This window comes from Leuciscus leuciscus (genome assembly GCF_965113295.1).
Source record: "Leuciscus leuciscus genome assembly, chromosome: 20".
Classification (NCBI taxonomy): Eukaryota; Metazoa; Chordata; class Actinopteri; order Cypriniformes; family Leuciscidae; genus Leuciscus; species Leuciscus leuciscus.
Window position 1 is genome coordinate 18,663,620 of NC_138744.1, and position 21,989 is coordinate 18,685,608.

The 21,989-nt window shown below is 35.5% G+C and overlaps 1 protein-coding gene across 1 annotated transcript; it reads left to right on the forward strand.

Annotated features, from left to right (window-relative positions):
• Positions 1–3,159: 3,159 nt before the first annotated feature.
• On the forward strand, positions 3,160–21,535 carry tpi1b (triosephosphate isomerase 1b). Its single transcript, XM_082149205.1, has 7 exons — positions 3,160–3,364; positions 4,994–5,117; positions 5,277–5,361; positions 7,211–7,343; positions 7,418–7,503; positions 7,609–7,696; positions 20,922–21,535. The coding sequence occupies exons 1-7, from the start codon at positions 3,253–3,255 to the stop codon at positions 21,038–21,040; spliced, it is 747 nt and encodes a 248-aa protein (XP_082005331.1). The 5' UTR covers positions 3,160–3,252; the 3' UTR covers positions 21,041–21,535.
• Positions 21,536–21,989: the final 454 nt, after the last annotated feature.

Here is a 21,989-nt window from a genome sequence, read left to right on the forward strand (position 1 = left end):
CATCGTGCTCTGCACACTGTCTGTATGATCCCCGCCCCACTTAAAAATGAGGTATGTTTTTGGTTACACTTTATTTTAAGGTGTCCATCCTTGTTACAGTGTAATTATACAAATAAGCACTGAGTAATATGAATTAACAACATGTACTTACTATAGGATTAGGGTTTGGTTGAGGGTTTGTTGCATGTAATTATCTGGTAATTATGCATAATTTACTGTTATTATTACTATAGTAAGTAAGTACACAAGAACACTTTGAAATAAAGTGTAACCCTGTTTGTTGTTTTAACAATGTTAATGTCTGTTTTTGAAGAGTTAATAAAGAGATAATAAATAAAGTTTTTTTTTTTCATTTTCCACTATTAGGCATCTTTTCTTTTTAGAGCACTCACTTAAAAAAAATATATTTAAACAACTGTATAATAAATAATGGATGTGCAGTAGTACGCAAGAAGTGTGCAATACAGTTTTTCTCAGTCGCTTTGGTGCATTTCTCACATCACTATTTACATTTGCACAACAGTTAGTTCAACCTCCACAACATTTAGTCATTTGTGCACATCATAGTAGCAGTTTCTCATTCCTCCCAACAAATTGCAAATGCTTTTGGACATGCATCAATTGCTTTCATACAACTCTCTGCTGTTTTATAACATTATCATTTGCTTATGTCATGTCAGTCAAAATTAACTATACTTGTGAATGCTGAATAGTCATTCCATATAAAACCAATAGTCCTCATTTCATTGCTTGAGTCATTACATACAAAAATGTTGAACTAGTTGTCAAAATCTGTCAAGCAAAAAAAAAAAAAAAATTTAAATCTTTTTTTTTCTTTTCTGAAAATGTCACCTAAATTGAAAAATTTCTCTCAGGTGAATTTCAGCTTTCAGACAGAGAGGAACGTCTGGATGTGCATGAATGATTACAGTACTATGTATGTTCTATGTTCAGTTCCAATATGTACAGCAATATTGTTTCCAGTTGTGCACAGCTCTACCCAAAGGGAGTTTATGTTTGTTGTAAATAAGGGTGTATTTGTTCGTTTGCACAATGCTGTGAACAAATTAGAATTGCAAAGAACATATGCAGTAAAAATGTGAAACATACATATTCAGTGTCTTGTACTCAGTTACCTCACTAAATACAGTAATGTGTAACTTTACTGTATTTTTCAAATGGCTGTGCAAATAGTATATAGTGCTGTCTTGAGCATTTTCAGGTAGTGTCACCAAGATCTGACTTTTTTGCATTGGAAAACATTTACAGAGTAAACTGTCATAATGAAAACATGACAAAGCCATTTGACTATCTTGTTCATAAACAATGGTGTCAGGACTTTTCATCTTGATGACACTGACACTTTCATTGACATAAATACTTGCTTTTGAGGAATGAGTTATCCATTTTGAGCAAGTGACACGCTTTTGCAGGTTATCAACTAGGTTTTGCAGTTTGTACTAATTGTTTTGAGAACTGCATTAACTGTTGTGCAAATGTAAATAGTGATGTGAGAAATGCACCAAAGCGACTGAGAAAAACTGTAATACACGTGGTTTGTTTTAAACAATGGCATAAAACAAACCAGATCTGGAATCACTTTTACGTTAACTTAGAACTTAGTAACTTGTTCTTTTGAGGATGGTGTTTGTGTGGGCTATGCTGTCATTTATGTATTGAATATTTGTATCTGTTTATTGTCACACTACTAGTAACGTCATTGTTGTGACGTGTATGGACCACGGATATAAATGAAAACTAGCATTTCAAAAAGAGCATTCTATACTGATGTTTATTAACATACGTTAATAACGTTTTAATTTAATAGAATAATACTGCAATGAACAAATAATAATTTCTAAATAGCACACAACTGATGCGCACTTTGCAAAAGTCTTGTCAACGTACGTCTCCAAACTATTCTCATAAAGAATCAAACTACGTTTATCATCAAACAATATATCATAACCAAAACATTATTGCAACTTTTCTATCATTAAACATTACATGGTGGGCTTCCCTTTAAGGGAAACCTTCTGGACAAATACTAAAAGAGCAAATTTCCACGCAGCAACGCTTGATGAACCCGTTTCGGTACTTTCGACAGGCATATCGATGACGGTGACCACATGACTGGAGTAGAATCATTTATAAAGATATTAGAAGGCCAATTAAAACTGAAATGATTGTTTTATTAACAAACGTTCGTGTACTTCATGCAATATTTTTCTTTAAATAACTTAAAATAACAGAAAACGTCTTTGATAGACGACATAGGCGAAAAGCATTGTGGGGATGCAAATTTAATCCCACCTCCAAATATACATTAAAGAGATAGTTCACCCAAAAATGAAAACGCTGTCATGATTTACTCACCCTCAAGTTGTTTCAAACCAGTATAAATGTATTTGTTCTGCTGAACACTAAATAAGATATTTTGAAGAATGTCGGTAACCAAACAGTTGAAAGACCACATTGACTTCCATAGTATTTTTTCCCCATACTATGGAAGTCAATGGTGCCCCACAACTGGTACCATATTCTTCAAAACAGTTGTGTTCAACAGAAGAAAGAAATTCATACAGGTTTGGAACAACTTGAGGGTGAGTAAACAATGACAGAATTTTTATTTTTGGGTCTCTTTACATCTCTTTAGTGCCAGCCTCTACTGGCCGATAGATCCATGTTCTCCTATTTCAATTGGGTCAATTATTCAATTATTAAAGATTTACAAATACATTCAGTGGTTACATAAGAACAAACAAACAAAAATATGGACATTAAAAGTTAAATAAAACACGAAAATGTTTACAAATATTTACACATTTTTGCTTTCTCATTTTTCAAACTTTAATATTGGTTTAGATACTGTTGAACTTCTGACTTTAAAAATTAAAGTTATTTCTCCATATTTACATTTATGTATGTCTCCTGTTATATTCCCTATGATGATAAACATGCCATAAGTGAAAGAACCGGATAAAACATTTTCAAAGCACAGCTGATTTGTGATTTGTAGTAAATGACACAAAAGAACAGTGAATGCACCCGTATCTCTCTTCTATAATCAGAGAAAGCACATTCGCAGGCGTGTTATCTTAAGCCAATGGGAAGCACCGGGGGGCGGAGCTTACAGTCAGCGTTATATAAACCCCAGCGAACTGTGTTTCCTTGCTGTCTCTTCGTCTGGAGGTCTTCCCGTTTGTTTCTTTCGTCTATTGTTTTCTGGTGAAAGCAACACTTTTTGCAATCATGACTGGCAGGAAGTTTTTCGTCGGTGGCAACTGGAAAATGAACGGCGACAAAAAGAGCATTGAAGAGCTCGCCAACACATTGAATAACGCTAAACTCAACCCAGACACCGGTGCGTATTTCATCCAGTTTCCTCTTCACCAGGCACAATCACATGCCACTGCAAACACAGGCCTTTCGGGGTTGTGCAAACCCACTTCACTGACCCTGAAATGACATTCACGCGGGTCTTTTGACAGCGCTGCCATCGCCTTTAAGCGCATCATTTACAGGCTCATTCTCGTTGTAGTTATTAAGATAACAGCTCTGTTTTCTACAGTGTAATTCAATCTATTGCTTGTAACCATCTCGATTAATCAGTTAGCAGCAACCAGACAGAAACATTTAAACCAGTTTCTGTTAAAATTGTGTATACAGTAGGCTACTATTCGATTTCTAAAAGAGTGGACTGCCCGTCATGTTTCTATATTCAGAATGAATGAATGATGCTCATCTTGTGTCGTGATTCAAGGGTTAATGCTGGAAATGGGTGTGTGATTTCCAGCACGTAGCCTCCACCGTGTGGCGTGTGCATGTTCAAGGCCTGTCAATGACAGGATTCTTAGGATGCTCGGTTTATCAGCAAAACTGTACTATATGTACTAATAACTGTACTAATGTTCATGCTATTTCTTTTAAAAATATGACCCTGGAAAAAGAACGATAGTTGTTACAGTTTCGCATTTTGAGTGATTTCTGATCGCGCGGTGTTTCCGCTGTTCGCTGTGACGTAAACCTGGCTGGTTCAAAATCACTGTCCGACTTTATTTGAGAATCCAGACAGAGTTGATGTGTCAATGACACAACTGTGGACTTTGAATTGGTAAAGTCCAAAAGTCACGCTGCTTGTGTGTCGCCTGTTTCATTCATGGTCTGAAACCCGAGAGAAGCGCTTAACGCGCAAAGGTCATGGGTCGGACTGTCATATCTTGGACTAGCGTTTGCCTTTTTCGATTTACTTCGTGGCCTATATAGTATGCAGTCATATGAGTAACTTTTCCTTTGACCTTTTATCAAGGGGGCCGAAGCGCCAGATATGTCTGCCCTTTACAGTGAGTTTAATTTAGGATGACCCAAGATAATTTTACAGTATAAATGCCACGTCCAATGGGAATACAGTCTAGCCTTAAAAATCATAAAAACACTGACATATAAAACAATAGTAAGTAAAAAACTGTAAAAAAAAAAAATTATTGAACCTTTAAACAAAATATTAAATGCAATGGGGGCAAACATATAATGCTATGAAACTGATGACTGAGAGATGTACAAATAAATGTTCCTCAAAAGACTGTTGTTTCATAAATGATGCATGAATTTTCTAAACCGAACACAAAAATTATGTATGGAATAAAGTAAACCTAAGTTGCTTCTGTCCCGTAAATGTTTATCTTGACATCCATAAGAACATAAATGGCATTATTTTTATTACTTTATCAAATTGTTAAAGTTTTTACAGCAAAAAAACATGTGTACCATGACCGAAAGGTGGACATTTTTACAATTATACTTAAGGCCTTTTACTTGCTAAAAAAGTATGAACTATCAAGAACTGCAAGTTGTCCTGTCAGTAATCTGAATGGTTAAATGTTCAGGACACTAACATCGATTCGCCATGGTGGTCTTTCACATAAAAAGAGCACTGCAGATACAATTCCTTGTTTATTTTTTATTTTTTTTAACCCGTTTGCTTGTTTGACAGAGGTTGTGTGTGGTGCCCCACCCATCTACCTCGACTTTGCCAGGTCCAAGCTGAAACCTAACATTGATGTGGCGGCACAGAACTGCTACAAGGTTGCAAAGGGAGCCTTCACCGGAGAGATCAGGTACACGTCAAACCGTTTACAGTCCAGAAACACAGTAAATAATCCATGAAAATGAAAATATATCGAATTCATTCACATTTTATGGCATTTAAAAAAACAAAAAATCTTTTATATTTTTACTCCTATTTGTCGCTTGAAAGATCTGTTGTATTGTTTCAGCCCAGTGATGATTAAGGATTGTGGAGTAAAATGGGTGATTCTGGGACACTCTGAGAGACGCCATGTGTTTGGAGAGAGTGATGAGGTAACTTAGTGCCTTACATGCTATAGAAAACCCTATTTTTATTATAGAGTAAATCAGCAGCTGGTGTGTTTTCTGAGCATTTTTTTGTTTTGTTTATTTTGTTACATATTTCATTAGGTGTATTTGATGTCAGTAAAAGTGTTGACTATGGAAATGCTACTAAAACCATGTTTTACTGCCCCCTTGTGTGTAGATTGATTTATAGCAGCTGTACTGTTTAGCAAATGCAGATTCTATGTGTAATCAATGTACAACATACTATTTAAAAAAAACCAAAGTGCTTGGTTAAGGCTACATTTTCCTTCTATTTAGACCAACAAGTAACAAAATATGCGTAGCATAAAGAATTCAAAAGTCAGTTTTCTTTTAAAACAAATATTTGGGGTTTCCTTTTATAGAAAACCTACTTGACAAACACTAAAAGAGCAAGTTTGCAACTCTTTTAGCAGTTAATCCCACCCATTACTTGGAATTAGTATCTCATTCATGGTGGCTGAAACAAACAAGGTGAATGGAAGTTAAAGTGCCCCTATTATGCTATTTTAAAGGTTCCTAATTTTGTTGGTGGTCTCCTTTGGTTTGTTGGTTTACATGCATTCAAAGTTCAAAAAACACTTTAATGTTCTCATTATTTACATTGCACATCACCTTATTTCTTCTCAAAGTGTCTGAAAACGGTTCTTTTGAAGATTCAGTCTATCTAAACCCATCCTTACCATCAGCCTACTCTGCTCTGATTGGTCGGATGACCCAGTCTTTTGTGATTGGTCAACTGTTTACAGCATGTGCCGGAAACGCCTGAATTTCAGCTCCGTAGGCTTCCTCAGCGCTTGATACACATTGATACGAACGATGGTGTCGCTTTTTCCATATCAATTCCAACACGAGTTATGCAAATGTATTTCTTTGTTTCATAGATATTTAACAGGAAGAAAGACGGGAATTGCTTACAACTCTTTTCAGGAGTAACTTTATTTGCTATGCACTTTGATCTTTAAAACTTTGCAGACCTTTTACATTCACAAACGGATATGGCATGAAAGGTAATATTCGAAAAAGCATAATTAGGGGCACTTTAAACGTGAAACATTTTTACGCTAATTTAAACACCACCAACAACGTCACCCTCTTGAACTGAAAAAGCATGTTTACTACAACACTTAATAAATTAAAGTAACACCAGGCATAGGGCTGTAATATTACTTCACTATAAAACCTCAAGCTCACTATTAAACTATTTCCGGACACATTTCTTTTACCAGTAAAGAAGGGGCTTCCTTTTATAGGAAACCTACTAGACAAATACTAAAAGAGCAAATTTCCACCTACTATTTTTGCAGTGAGATGTCCCATCAATTTGAGTGGGTACCTCACTGGTGGTGACTATTTCTTGCACAAGTTTTAGCAGCGTTTGAACAACTGAAAGGCATTATATGGGTATGCAAATTTGAAAAGGCCATACAATCCTCTCACCTCCCAACTTCCAAGTTTGAGGCTGATTTAAGGAAGTATAACATTATTTTGAACAGAAAATGTTCATTTAAAATCTAATTTTATTACTTTGGTGGTTAAAATGTCAACTATTATGGGTATGCAAATTTGCAAAGCTCAAATATGCATAGTCTCTGAATGAGCATTTTTATGAAAATAATGGAATTGAACAGAAAAATGATATTATTAGTCATGTAGTACGTATGAATATGATTACCATGCCAAACCACATAGGAAACAAAGTTTGAAGTTAAAATTTCAAAGCATAGAATGGTCTCTCAAAAGATAATCGGTCACCACTTCACTTAAATCATATGAACTCACTGGGGGTTTTTTTCTTTCATTTTTTTTCTGATAGTTGATTGGCCAGAAGGTCGCTCATGCTCTTGAGAGCGGTTTGAGTGTGATCGCCTGTATTGGTGAGAAGCTGGATGAGAGGGAGGCCGGAATCACGGAGAAAGTGGTTTTTGCACAGACCAAGTTCATTGCAGGTAACTTTTGATTTAGTGGTGTGTGTATTATAAAACATTCCTTGTATTTGAAATAAAACTATCATCTCTTTTAGATAATGTGAAGGATTGGAGCAAAGTGGTGCTTGCTTATGAGCCTGTTTGGGCCATTGGCACTGGGAAAACTGCATCACCCCAACAGGTACAGACGAGACGTTTGGAATGAATTAGAGCATGGAGGTTTTTCAAACATGTTTCCTGGTTTCATTGAACTCCGTGACCGAGTCTCTCACTGCTGTTCTTACAGGCTCAGGAGGTGCATGACAAGCTCAGACAGTGGATGAAGGCCAACGTCTCAGAGGCTGTTGCCAGCTCCGTCAGGATCATCTATGGAGGTCAGTGCTCTAAACATTGTTTTCCTTTTTCCATAGAACAATACCAACAATCCCATTAAAACTGAATTCATCCACTCCCTTTGAGTGAGTATCTCACCCATGGTGACTGAAAATGAATCTAATGAAAAACACCCCCAGTGATGTCATTCATAACTAACTATGCATACTATTTCTAGACAAAGTCACACCATTTATCAAGTGTTAATACTATACTACAAAATGTTAAGCTTAAACTTTTAATACATCTTTCTTTTTACAAGTATGTGGGGTTTTCTATTATAGAAAACCTACTAGACAAATAGTAAAAGAGCAAATTTGTAGCTAACCGTTGTTCACTGAATCTCTCCCATCAATTTGAACGAGTATCTCACTCATGGTGACTGAAGATAACAAGATTAAGTTCAACAATAAGAGGAGTCATGCAAATTTATTGTAACCAACATTTGATTGGTTAAATTAAATGTGTTAAACTGGTTAAATCAAATCTTTCACTTGATACTAGTCCATTACTTTATATTGAATAATTACAAAAGCATTTGAAACATGTAAAAGGCATCATGTGTGCAAATTTAGACACGTCTCCTTTAATGCTTTCACCTCCCACCCACTGCTTATTAAAAAAACGAGGAATGTATAAGAATGTAAATAAAGAACGAGGAATGTATAAGAATGTAAATAAAGAACTGGAGAATTCATGGTGGACTGTGCTGTGCAAATGTAAGCCATACACATACTGGCATGATGCTAGTGCTGTGTATTACTGTTTGGGAAGGTTTATGGCTCATTCTGGTTTATATTCACTTCAGTATGTTTATATAGAAACATTATGTAGGGATTTATTATAGTCATGCCACACAACTACATAAACATGCTACTGACAAATCTGAAGTGTATAGTAACAACAGTCAGTCGTTTAATCAATTGTCACTATACATAAAAAGGTGCATGTCATATTGTTACAAAACACTCAAATTCTTGGATATAATCAACTTTTTCATTTTCAATCAAACTTTAAATAAATCTTTATTTTAACGAGTAATAAGGAGCTTCCTTTTAAAGGAAACATACTCAACACATATTAAAAGATCAAATTTTTTACCTACTTCTGGTGTAGTGAATCACTGAGCGGATTCCTCACTCATGGTGACTGAAGTGATGAGGTTGTGATAGAAGTGATATGACAGTGATGTAGCATAATTCTGTTTAAAATGTGCATCATGCATTAATGCCCTTTCACATGCGGCTTTTTCAAAAATAGAAAGCAGCACATACTGATGTATACAGTAAGTAGTAATGTGGTATTCAAATTACTACCCATTACCCATAATGCTACCCATTATGCCTTTCTCTTTAAGTGGATCAGATTTTACTAAGCCCTCCAAGACTGTTTCTAGATAATAAATATAGTTGTTGTTTAGTACATCCATAGATGCATAAATATATCTTTGACTGTTTGCTAAACCCTTTAAAACAAACAAACCATTTTTGAACTAATATGAAGCAGCTTCCTTTTAAAGGAAACCTTTTGGACAAATACTAAAAGACCAAATTTCCCATTAAAATTTAATTCATCGGATTCCTTTGAGTGAGTATCTCACCCATGGGACTGATAATGCAAATTCATACGCCTCCAGTGATGTCATCCACTAGTACTTCTACCTATGCATTCTATTTCTAGGCAAAGTAACACCATTTATCAAGCTTTATTATTACTTCACTACAAAATGTTAAGTTTAAACTTTTAAAACTTTTTTTTTTATATATATATATCTTTTAACAAGAATGAAGGGGCTTTTTCTTATAGAAAACCTACTGGACAAATACTAAAAGAGCAAATTTCTAGCTAATCATAGTTCACCGAATCTCTCCAATCAATTTGAACGAGTATCTTGCATGTAAATGCTGCAAGTCAGAACTAATCAATCACAGAGCGTTCGCACACTGCCGAATAAGAATCAGAATAAAAAGGTTGCATTTTATGGGTGCAACAGCCTGTCACTGGCAGTCCCTTATGAAAATGAACATTACAGTGACCATGGTTCAACTAGGCTTATAATATTTTGTAGTTTTCCATGGTAACCACAAGTAAATATTTGAACCATGTGTAAACAAAAATATAATCTAATAAATTCCAATTAGGGCGTATTGAATGTTAAAATGCCTTTCAAAAATAATGTTACGTGGGTATCATTAACCATTTTCCTCTTAGTAATTCAATAATATTATTTTATTTTATTTAAAAGTTCAATTTAGAGATATCTTATTTTGAAATGATGGTTATCATATCAAAAATAAAAGTGGTATCACTCATCCCTATTATTTAATGACAAACTGCCGCCTTTTACAACTATAATAATATTTATTTCAAAATATCTTTCATTTAACAGGTATGAAAGAGTTCTTTTATAGAAAACTTTCTTGACATTTACTAAAAGAGCAAATTTTTAGCTAATCATATTTCACCGAATCTTTCCCATCAATCTGAACGACTATCTCACTCATGGTGACTGAGGAAAACAAGATTAAGTTCAACTTGTGAGTCACCATGAGTGAGATACTCGTTAAAATTGATCAGAGAGATTTGGTGAACTATGGTTATCTAGAAATTTGCTCTTTTAGTATTTGTCTAGTAGGTTTTCTATAAAAGAAAACCCTTTAATACTTGTTAAAAAAAGATATTTTGAAGGATTGAACTTGATATTTTAGTCATAAAGGGTGAAATACTCACAAACACTGATGGGAGTGCGTCACTGCACAATAAGTAACTAGAAATCTACTCTCTTAATATTTGTCCAGTTGGTTTCCTTTAAAATGAAGCCATTTTAGAATAGTTGAAATAAAGATTGTAGAAGTTCGAGCTTTGTATTTTATAGTGAAATTATATCACAGCTCTATATGTGGTGTTTTTTTAGTTTTTTTTTCAGAAACAGTATATGTAATTAGTAGGAGGTAACATTGCTCAGGGCGTGTTTAAATTTGCATAATGCCTTTTCACAAGTTGAACTTAATATTCAAGAACTCTTTCTTTCAACCGTTATGAAGTGGCTTCCTTTTAAAGGAAACCTACTGGACAAACACTTCCCATAATGTTTACACATTAGGTCAGTAGGCTGAGAGTAAGCGTATTTTGTGGCCGTTCGAACCCATTCAGTCATATGCGTTTTCGACAACCTCTGGAAGTGGTCAAAACTGGACCATGCCAAGCTCAGAACGTTGTAGACCCCGTTTATACCGGCATTTAGCATCATCTCCATGTGATCTAATCAACCCAAACACCTCTTAATACCAGGCTTAAACAGTGCCTTTTAAATGAGTATCTCACTCATGGTGATCGAAGCAAACAAGTATAAGTTGAAATTGTGCAAGGCATTATTATGCTAATTTTAACACTCCCCCAACAATGTTACCTGCTACTAATTACATATACTGTTTCTGGACAAGATTTTTGATGAGGTCACATCAGCAAAGAGATATAATAACACCACAGAGCTGTGATATAATTTCACTACAAAATACCAACCTCAAACTTGCTCAATCTTTATTTCAACAGCTATAAAGGGGCTTCCTTTTAAAGGAAACCTACTGGACAAATACTAAAAGAGTACGTTTCTGGCCAGTTATTGTGCAGTGACGCTCCCCCATCAGTGTGAATGAGTGTCTCACCCACGGTGACTGAAGCAATTATTTTATAGATAAAATTTTCTTCTAAAAAATGTTGTATCTCAAACTATCAGTAACTGCACAAACACCTCTGAGGAGATTTTTAATACAATTGATTTCACATAAAACAAGAATGAGTCCTCGGTGTAATACGAGAGACGTGAAACTAGTGCCGTTTTTTTTTTTAATACTCAGATGGGTTATGGTAAATATTAAGGAACTTCTGACCACTGAGTGCTGCGACTGACCAATCAAGTATGCAATTATTTCTGGACAGGTGTGTTTATAGCGTATAAGCAATAGGAATGGGCGTGTCGATATGAAATATCGATATTGACGTCGAGCATCGAAAGTATCGATACTCAAAAAAAAAAAAAAATCGATACAATAGTTGTTTGTTTTTTTTACCAGTGATTTTGTTTATTTGACAAGAAATGTAATGCACACAGTATGCATTGAATTGGATGAATAACATATGTTAGTGGATAACTGTGTACTAGAACTATTTTCCTGCTTATCTGAATACATGTAAATGCTGCAAGTCAGAACTAATCAATCACAGAGCGTTCACACACTGCCGAATAAGAATCAGAATAAAAAGGTTGCATTTTATGGGTGCAACAGCCTGTCACTGGCAATCCCTTATGAAAATGAACATTACAGTGACCATAGTTCAACTAGGCTTATAATATTTTGTAGATTTCCATGGTTACCACTACAAGTAAACATTTTAACCATGTGTAAACAAATATATAATCTAATAAATTCCAATTAGGGCGTATTGAGTGTTAAAATGCCTTTCAAAAATAATGTTAAGTGGGTATCCTTAACCATTTTACTCTTAGTAATTCGGTAATATAAAAAATATATATAATTTAAAAGTTCAGTTTAGAAGTATCTTATCTTGAAATTATGGGTATCATATCAAAAACAAAATAAGTGGTACCACCCATCCCTATTATGTAATGACAAAGTAACATCTGTAATAATATTTTACTTCAAAATATCTTTCATTTAACAGGTATGAAAGGGTTTTCTTTTATAGAAAACCTACTGGACAAATACTAAAAGAGCAAATTTTAGCTAATCATAGTTCACTGAATCTCTCCCATCAATCTGAACGAGTATCTCACTCATGGTGACTGATGCTGGGTACACGCCAAAAGATAATCGGACTGATTTTGGGCCGATTTTCCCCCCTTCCGACAATCCTAGCTATGTCCCGATTATCTTGATGGTTCAACAGATTATCTTATCAGATTTTCCCTTGGTGTGAGGTGTGTTAAGAGTGTCCAAACCTGCTCGGAAGAACGTCGGAGCCGCCCCGACCGCGAATCGTAAATATTAAACATGTTGAATATTTACGATCAGAAATCCTGATGTGTGGGGGGAACTCCGAGGACAAACGCGTGCACATTCTGGAGATTATCACGTGAAACAAAACAATATCCAATCAGAAAGCGAGATGATGGAAGACATGGTCATTCTCACACACACACACTTGCAGGAAGCTGAGTGTTAAGGGTTCGGTGAGGTTCTATAGAGGGATTAAATAAAGACAATGAAGAATGAATATATTTCTGTAATAAAAGGTTATATATAATGGTGGGTACAATGGGGTTTTTTTCACGTGAATTTTCTGTGAAAATCATTCCAAACACTATCATTGCAATTTCTTCCTGCATATCGTCCGCCATGCTTATTCTGAAGTCTCGCAAGATTTTGCGAGATTTCCTGTGTTCACAGTCGAGACTCTGGTTGAAAATCTGTTCGTGTTTGGCGTGCTGTCTTTGTCACATCATGGCACACCACACACTATAGGAGCAAAACGCTTAAATCTAGGATTTTTTGTCCTCATTTGTGGTCTATCACATTTTGAAAATCTTATAAGATGTAAAAAATCTTTTGGTGTGTACCCAGCATGAGGAAAACAAGATTAAGGTCAACTTCTGAGTCACCATGAGTGAGATACTCGTTCATATTGATGGGAGAGATTTGGTGAACTATGATTATGTCGAAATTTGCTCTTTTAGTATTTGTCCAGTAGGTTTTCTATAAAAGAAAACTCCTTCATACTTGTTAAAAGGAAGATATTTTATAAAGCTTGAACTTAATATTTTAATCACCAAGGGTGAAATACTCACTAACACTGGGAGTGCGTTACTGCACAATAAGTAACAAGAAATGTACTTTTTTTAGTATTTGTCCAGTTGGTTTCCTTTAAAATGAAGCCATTTTAGAGTAGTTGAAATAAAGAATAGCATGGAATAGAATAGAATGAGGCATTTATATAGCGCTTTCATATGTACTACTGTACACCCAAAGCGCTTTACAATCATATCAGGGGATGTCTCCTCAACCACCACCAGTGTGCAGCATCCACTTGGATGATGTGGCGGCAGCCACAGTACAACGGCGCCAGTGCGCTCACTACACACCAGCTATAGGTGGAGAGAGGAGAGCGAGTGATAGAGCAAATTCAATGTAAGGGGATTATTAGGAGGCCATGATTGGTAAGGGCCAATGGGTGGAATGTGGCCAGGACACCGGGGTTACACCCCTACTCTTTTTACGAGAAATGCCATGGGATTTTTAATGACCACAGAGAGTCAGGACCTCGGTTTTACGTCTCATCCGAAGGACGAATGAGACGTAAAGATTTTAGAAGTTCGAGCTTTGTATTTTATAGTGAAATTATATCATAGCTCATTATCTCTATATGTGGTGGTTTTTTTTGTTTTGTTTTTCAGAAACCGTATATATGTAATTAGTAGGAGGTAACATTGCTCAGGGTGTGTTTAAATTTGCGTTTCACAAGTTGAACTTAATCTTCAAGAACTCTTTCTTTCAACAGTTATGAAGTGGCTTCCTTTTAAAGGAAACCTACTGGACAAACACTTCCCATAATGTTTACACATTAGGTCAGTAGGCTGAGAGTAGGCGTTCCCATTCAGTCATATGCATTTTCGACAACCTCCGGAAGTGGTCAAAACTGGACCATGCCAAGCTCAAAACGTTGTAGATCCCTCTTACACCGGTATTTAGCATCATCTCCATGTGATCTATTCTAATCGACCAAAACGCATCTTAATACCAGGCTTAAACAGTGCCTTTTAAATGAGTATATCACTCATGGTGATTGAAGCAAACAAGTATAAGTTGAAATTGTACAAGGCATTATTATGCTAATTTTAACACGCCCCCAACAATGTTACCTGCTACTAATTACATGTACTGTTTCTGGACAAGATTTTTGATGATGTCACATCAGCAAAGAGATAAAATAACACCATAGAGCTGTGATATAATTTCACTACAAAATACCAACCTCAAACTTCCACAATTTTTATTTCAACAGCTATAAAGGGGCTTCCTTTTAAAGGAAACCTACTGGACAAATACTAAAAGAGTACATTTTCTGGCCAGTTATTGTGCAGTGACGCTCACCCATCAGTGTGAATGAGTGTCTCACCCATGGTGACTGAAGCAATTATTTGATAGATTTACTAGTATATCATCTTAAAGCTTCCTCTAAAAAATGTTGTATCTCAAACTATCAGCTAAGTAACTGCACAAACACCTCTGAGGAGATTTTTAATACAATTGATTTCACATAAAACAAGAAAGAATGAGTCCTCGGTGTAATACGAGAAACGTGAAACTAGTGCCGTTTTTTTTTTATACTCAGATGGGTTATGGTAACTATTAAGGAACTTCTGAGTGCTGCGACTGACCAATCAAGTATGCAGTTATTTCTGGACAAGCGTGTTTATAGCATATAAGCAATAGGGATGGGCGTATCGATATGAAATATCGATACTGACGTCGAGCATCGAAAGTATAGATACAAAAAAAATTTTTTGTCTTTTTTTACCAGTGATTTTGTTTATTTGACATGAAATGTAATGCACACAGTATGCATTGAATTGGATGAATAACATATGTTAGTGGATAATTGTGTACTACAACTATTTTCCTGCTTATCTGAACAAATGCTGCAAGTCAGAACTAATCAATCACAGAGCGTTCACACACTGCCGAATAAGAATCAGAATAAAAAGGTTGCATTTTATGGGTGCAACAGCCTGTCACTGGCAGTCCCTTATGAAAATGAACATTACAGTGACCATAGTTCAACTAGGCTTATAATATTTTGTAGATTTCCATGGTTACCTCTACAAGTAAACATTTTAACCATGTGTAAACAAAAATATAATTAATAAATTCCAATTAGGGCGTATTGAATTTTAAAATGCCTTTCAAAAATAATGTTAAGTGGGTGTCCTTAACCATTTTACTCTCAGAAATTCAATAATAAAAAATTAATTTAAAACTTCAGTTTAGAGGTATTTTAACTTGAAATTATAGGTATCATATCAAAAACAAAATAAGTGGTATCACCCATCTCTAATAAGTAATGACAAAGTAACACCTTTTACAACTGTATTAATATTTTACTCAAGTCAAGTATATTTGTATAGCGCTTTTCACAAGACAGATTGTATCAAAGCAGCTTCACAGTATTAAATTAAAATAATACAACAAAGTTTGTTTCAAGAGGAATTTATTGATTGATAAAATTAAATTAAATATCCCCAACTGAGCAAGCCAAAGGCAACAGTGGCAAGGAACCAAAAAACTCCATCAAGTGACCTAATGGTGTCCTAAAACTCCAGGTGACCTAATGGAGAAAAAAAAAACCTTGGGAGAACCCAGGCTCAGTCGGGGGCCAGTTCTCCTCTGGCATTTATGAGCTAGAGGCCGGATTGTAGTTTGAACTGTAGGATTATAAGAATGCCTGGCTGAAGAGATGCGACTTTAATCTAGTTTTAAACTGGGAGAGCGAGTCTGAGCAACGAACAGCATGGGTTGTTTTGGTTGTTTTCTATTAGTTTGCGGAGGTGCTCAGCCCTGGCCGCTTTTAGGGCCTTTTTATAACGTGACATACTGTCTTTCCACGCGATTCTAAAGACCTCTAAATTAGTTTGTTTCCATTTACGCTCTAAAATACGGGTTTCTCTCTTTAAAACATGCGTAGTATTGTTGTACCATGGTGCTTTAATTTTCTCTCTGACCTTTTTTAATTTAATAGGTGCAACCACATCCAATGTTCTAGAGAGAATGGTGCTCATAGTGCTAGTTAGTTCTTCTAGTTCATCTGTTTGTTTGGGTTCAGGCAGCAGCTGAGACAGATTAGATAAGCAATTTGAGAAATTATCTATGGTGGATGGGAGGATTGTTCTGCCTGGTTGATAACGCGACGCCGCATGACATATTACAGCAGTACGTAATATGCAAGTTACCATGTAGTGATCAGTGACATCATCACTTTGTGGAATGATATCTATATCGGTTGGATCGGTTCCATGTGATATAATTAAATCGAGTGTATGATTAAGACGATGAGTTGGTCCGGTGACGTTTTGCTTGACCCCAAATGAATTGAATAAATCTGTAAACGCAGCCCCTAACGCATCATTTGGATTATCTACATGTATGTTAAAATCTCCAACAATTAATGCTTTATCGACATTGACTAATAGGTCTGAGAGAAAATCTGCAAACTCTTTTAGGAAATCAGCGTAAGGCCCTGGCGGTCTATATACGGTAGCCAAGGCTAGAGATAATAGGGATGTTTTTCTAACATCTAAGAGCATAACATTTAGTACAAGTACTTCAAATGAAATAAACGTATAACCCGTTTTCTGATTAACATTGAGAATATCTCTATAGATGGTTGCAACACCGCCGCCACGACCAATCAGACGGGGCTCATGCTTATAACAACATTATTAATATTAATATTCTCAAACTTAAGAATATTAAGTTTGAGATTTCAAAATATCTTTCATTCAACAGGTATGAAAGGGCTTTCTTTTATAGAAAACCTATTGAACAAATACTAAAAGAGCAAATTTCTAGCTAATCATAGTTCACTGAATCTCTCCAATCAATTTGAATGAGTATCTCACTCATGGTGACTGAGGAAAACAAGATTAAGGTCAACTTCTGAGTCACCATGAGTGAGATACTCGTTCAAATTGATGAGAGAGATTTGGTGAACTATAATTCTCGAAGTTTACTGATATAGTATTTAATCAGTAGGTTTTCTATAAAAAAAAAAGATCAGTAGGTTTGATGATCAGTAGTAATCAGTAGGTGTTCTTCATACTTGTTTAAAAGGAATATTCTGAAATATTTAGAAAGTTTGAACTCAACATTTGAGTCATCATGGGTGAGATGCTCACAAACACTGATGGGGAAACGCTCACCAACACTGAAACACTCCCTAACAACAGCTATAAAGCGGCTTCCTTGGTGACTGAAGCAATTATTTTATACGTTTACTAGTATATCATTGTAAAGCTTCCTCTAAAAATATTGTATTGAAACCTATCAGCCAAATAACTGCACAAACACTTCTTATGTGAAATAAATTGTATTAAAAATCACATAAAACAAGAAAGAATGAGTCAGTAGTGTAATGCGAGAGACGTGAAACTAGTTTTATTTTATTTTTTTATACTCAGAAGTTCCTTAATATTTACCATAACCCATCGGAGCGCTGTGACTGACCAATCAAAATAAAGTACACTTATTTTTTCTGAACAAGCATGTTTATAGCACAAAAGAAATAAGTCATACCTTTTAAACAACCGTAATAAAACTTTTACCCTAAAATATTTTGAAAGCTCAAACATGATATTTTAAAGTATCTTCCTTTTAACCAGTATGAAGGAGCTTTCTTTTATAGAAAACCTACTGAACAAACTAAAAGAGCAAATTTTTAGCTTTTCATTCTTCACAGAATCTCTCCCATCAATTTGAACGAGTATCTCGCAAATGGTGACTGAGGAAAACAAGATTAAGTTCACCATGCCAAAGGCATTATTATGCAAATTTAAACAACAATGTTACTTGCTACTAATTACATTTACTTTTTCTGGACAAGAGTTTTTTTTATTTTTTTTATGATAGCACATCAGCTTTGAGACAAAATGACACCATGTGTAAAGCAGTTCCACTGTGCTGAAACTTTATACTGACAGCATTCCCAGATATCAAATAAGTAATCATTCTTTAAACTGTGTTATGGAGGAGTTTCCTTTTAAAGAAAACCTACTGGACAAATACTAAAAGAGTACATTTCTACCTAGTTGATGTGCAGTAAAGCCCCCCCATCACTGCGAGTAAGTGTCTCACCCATGGTGACTGAAGCAATTATTCTATGTTACTAGTACATCAATCTTAAAGCTCCCTCTAAAAATATCAAAAACTATGAGCCAAGCAACAGGACAAACACTGCAACAATGTTATAGTAATATTAAAACTGTTTAAAGTCCTCTGAGGTGATTTTTCTGCATCCGTATGAAACGTGAAAGAGTCCTCCGAGAATGAGAGACGTATACATCAGCTAAACATCTGACCGCTGGATGCTGCGACTGACCAATCATAATCAAGTACTTCAAACAACTCTATAATAAACAGTAATACAACTTTACTGTAGTATACTTGTTTGTCAAAATACCAAACTGCACTTTTTAAAAACAAATTTTTTCTCAAATACTAAAAGAGCGAAATTCGCTGAGTCAACATCTATCACTTTGGCTGGGTACCTCACTGGCAGGGCCGGATCTACCATACGGGCAATCTGGACACGTGCCCAGGGGCCCTTGCGTAGAGAGGGGCCCTCCGTGATCAGAGTTTTTTTTTTTTTTTGCGCTACATAAAAATAGTATACACAAGGCTTGGCCTCGATCTTGATAATCCAATCAGAATTTTTAAAAAGTGTATATTACATTATATGATCCCGCTCTTATTCATGCAAATGCTTTTAAACAATTCATGTGCAACAAGACAAAAGTGTGACTGTCACACACACACACACACACACACACACACACACACACACACAGAAAGACGCGCCAGTATCGTGCGCACAGACAGCACGCCAGAATACAGTTCTCTTTCGTGCTTGAACTTACAATAACCCACACAATTATGCCAAAATGTCAGTTTTTTGTCGAGTATCTTCATAACATAAGAGCTACTTATGATGACCATGAAGAGGTGTGAGAGAATGAGGCGCGTGTGAGATCCGCGTCTCTTTCAGCAGCGGCTGGTCTTAAAGAGACCGCAGCCAATAAAGCTTTCTGTTAGTAAAGTTAATCAAAGAACAAAAAGAACAGAGAAAATTACTCACTGCTCTTGACTAAAGAACGTTTTTAGCTTTAATAAGGATTAGTCTATATTTAATTTATAATTTATGCAGTGCAGACTGTTTGATAACTTTATTCAATATCGATATACTGTGATCACATCTAAATTTTTCAATTAGTCTGACGTAGTATTTCTCATTGAGCCAATGTTAACAGACTATTGCAACAAGAATTGCACTTGGGCCAATTAAAAAATTTAGATGTGACCAGTCAGTAGAAAATTTACTTGGAGAGGTTAGACATTTTTTACAGTGTAGGCCTACCTGTTAGACAGTAAGGGCACTGGTAAATATGACATTTATTTTTTACTATTGTATTATTGAGACAAATAACAAGTTTGCAAAGATGTAAATATTTAATTTTGTAAAAAATATTATTTTAATTTGATAACACATTGCATTTAGTTGTTGTTGCTAGTTTGAGTCGAGAAATACACATTTCAGCATTATCACTAATCTGTGTGTGCATTTTACTTGGGAACCAAGCAAGCTGACTCATGAAACCATTTGTTTATTATATCGCAATCGCAATATGACATTTTCCCCAAATCGTGCAGCCCTGCTTTTCAGAAAAAAAAAAATTGTATCATTGTCTTGTGAACCTGTCATTCAGCTTTTGACCAATAGTGATTGGCATGTCAAATCCATAGGTCAAATCCATAGGTCAAATCCCACACCGTGTCTGTGTCTGTGTCTGTGTCTGTGTCTGTGTCTGTGTCTGTGTCTGTGTCTGTGTCTGTGTCTGTCTGTCTCTCTCTTGTTGTGTGGTTGTCAGAGTGTGGTTGTCAGGTAGGGGAGGGGGCCCATGAGCTTCAGTGCCCAGGGGCCCCTGGGGGTACTAATCCGGCTCTGCTCACTGGTAGTGACCGAAACATTCGAATTTAAGCGTGAAAGGATTTGTTCAATTATGGGTATGCAAATGACATCTAATTTGGGTAGTCATGCATTCATAATGCATACATTCACAAGTGTACTAATATGTACACTTTAGGTATTAATATATTTCTTTAAGGTACTAATATTTAGCCTTTAGGAATAAATAAGGTACAAAGGTGTACCTTTTGAAAGGGTACAACCCAAGAGACAGCTTTTTGTCTCCTTTTTCTTTTCTTTTTTTCAACATGATACTAGTGTAATTTATTACTATAAACTGATGAAGCTGTGCTTATTTTAGGGCTCGTAGTTAATGGTTTGCTTTACTTTTTGGAAGATTTAGAGACGTTTTCTAAGCAACAGCAGATCCAAATATCCTCAGCAATAAAGATATTTTATGTGTGCTGCTCTTTATATATAAAAAACATTCCTGGTGAAAATGTAACCTTTTTATTTTATGGTCCATCGTTTCAGGGTCTGTCACTGGAGGGACCTGCAAGGAGCTTGCTTCCCAGAAAGACGTGGATGGCTTCCTGGTGGGCGGCGCTTCCTTGAAACCAGAGTTTATTGAGATTATTAATGCGAAAGCTTAAAGAGCTGAAACCATCATCTATCTAATTAGGTCTGCTCCCAAATCCTGCTCTTCTTTAGAAAGTGTTATTGTGGTTTTGTTTTTTGTATTGTTATTATAAATGGACAGCTTGACAAACTTAAAAACTCAAGGGTTTTATTCCACTGAAACGTGTGCTATTAAATCTCCCATTTGTGTAGTTAAGTACAGGACTGTAATGAGAACCATCATTGGGCTTTAGGGCCCACGCCTTTACTTGAATAATGTTTACCAACATTCTTGTGTACACGGTGTCAAAATTCTAGGATGAAGTCAATCAACCTCAGCGTCTGTTTAATTCAAGTGAAACTACTTTCCATGAATGTGGTTGTCCTTATGTTTTCCTGTCCCTCAAAGAGTCTCTCTCTGTCTGGCCTGTGGCAAAGTTGCAAAGTTGCTCATATGTAATAACCATGGTTATTTGATATAAAGGACAAGACGGTTATATTCGAATAAATGTTTCAGAAGTGTACAAATATTTACTGTTGTCTCGTTATTTTACTGGAACATTCTGCATAATTTTCTTTTTGTAGAAATGCTTACCTTTCAAAAGTTTGGGGTGAATAATTTTTTATTTTATTTTTTTAAGTCTATGCTCACCAAGACTGAATCTTTGATAAAGAAATATTAAATTAACCCATAAAGGGGCAAGCATAAATAAATTTTATGGAAAAATTATTCATTGCTATTTTTGTATGCATCTAGACTAATGACACAGTTCATGCATTTTTTTCCAAAATATGACCTTTATTTTCTAAGTTACACTCTGTATCTCCCGAGATACATTGCCCATTTAGGGTAACATTTTGCATTGTATTCTTTTTATTATAGTTCATATGACAACTTTTAGAACAATTAATTAGCTACATTTTTTCATGTTATCCATACATTAGAAAAATTGGAAAAAACTGAACTTTTTCTCCCAAGATGCA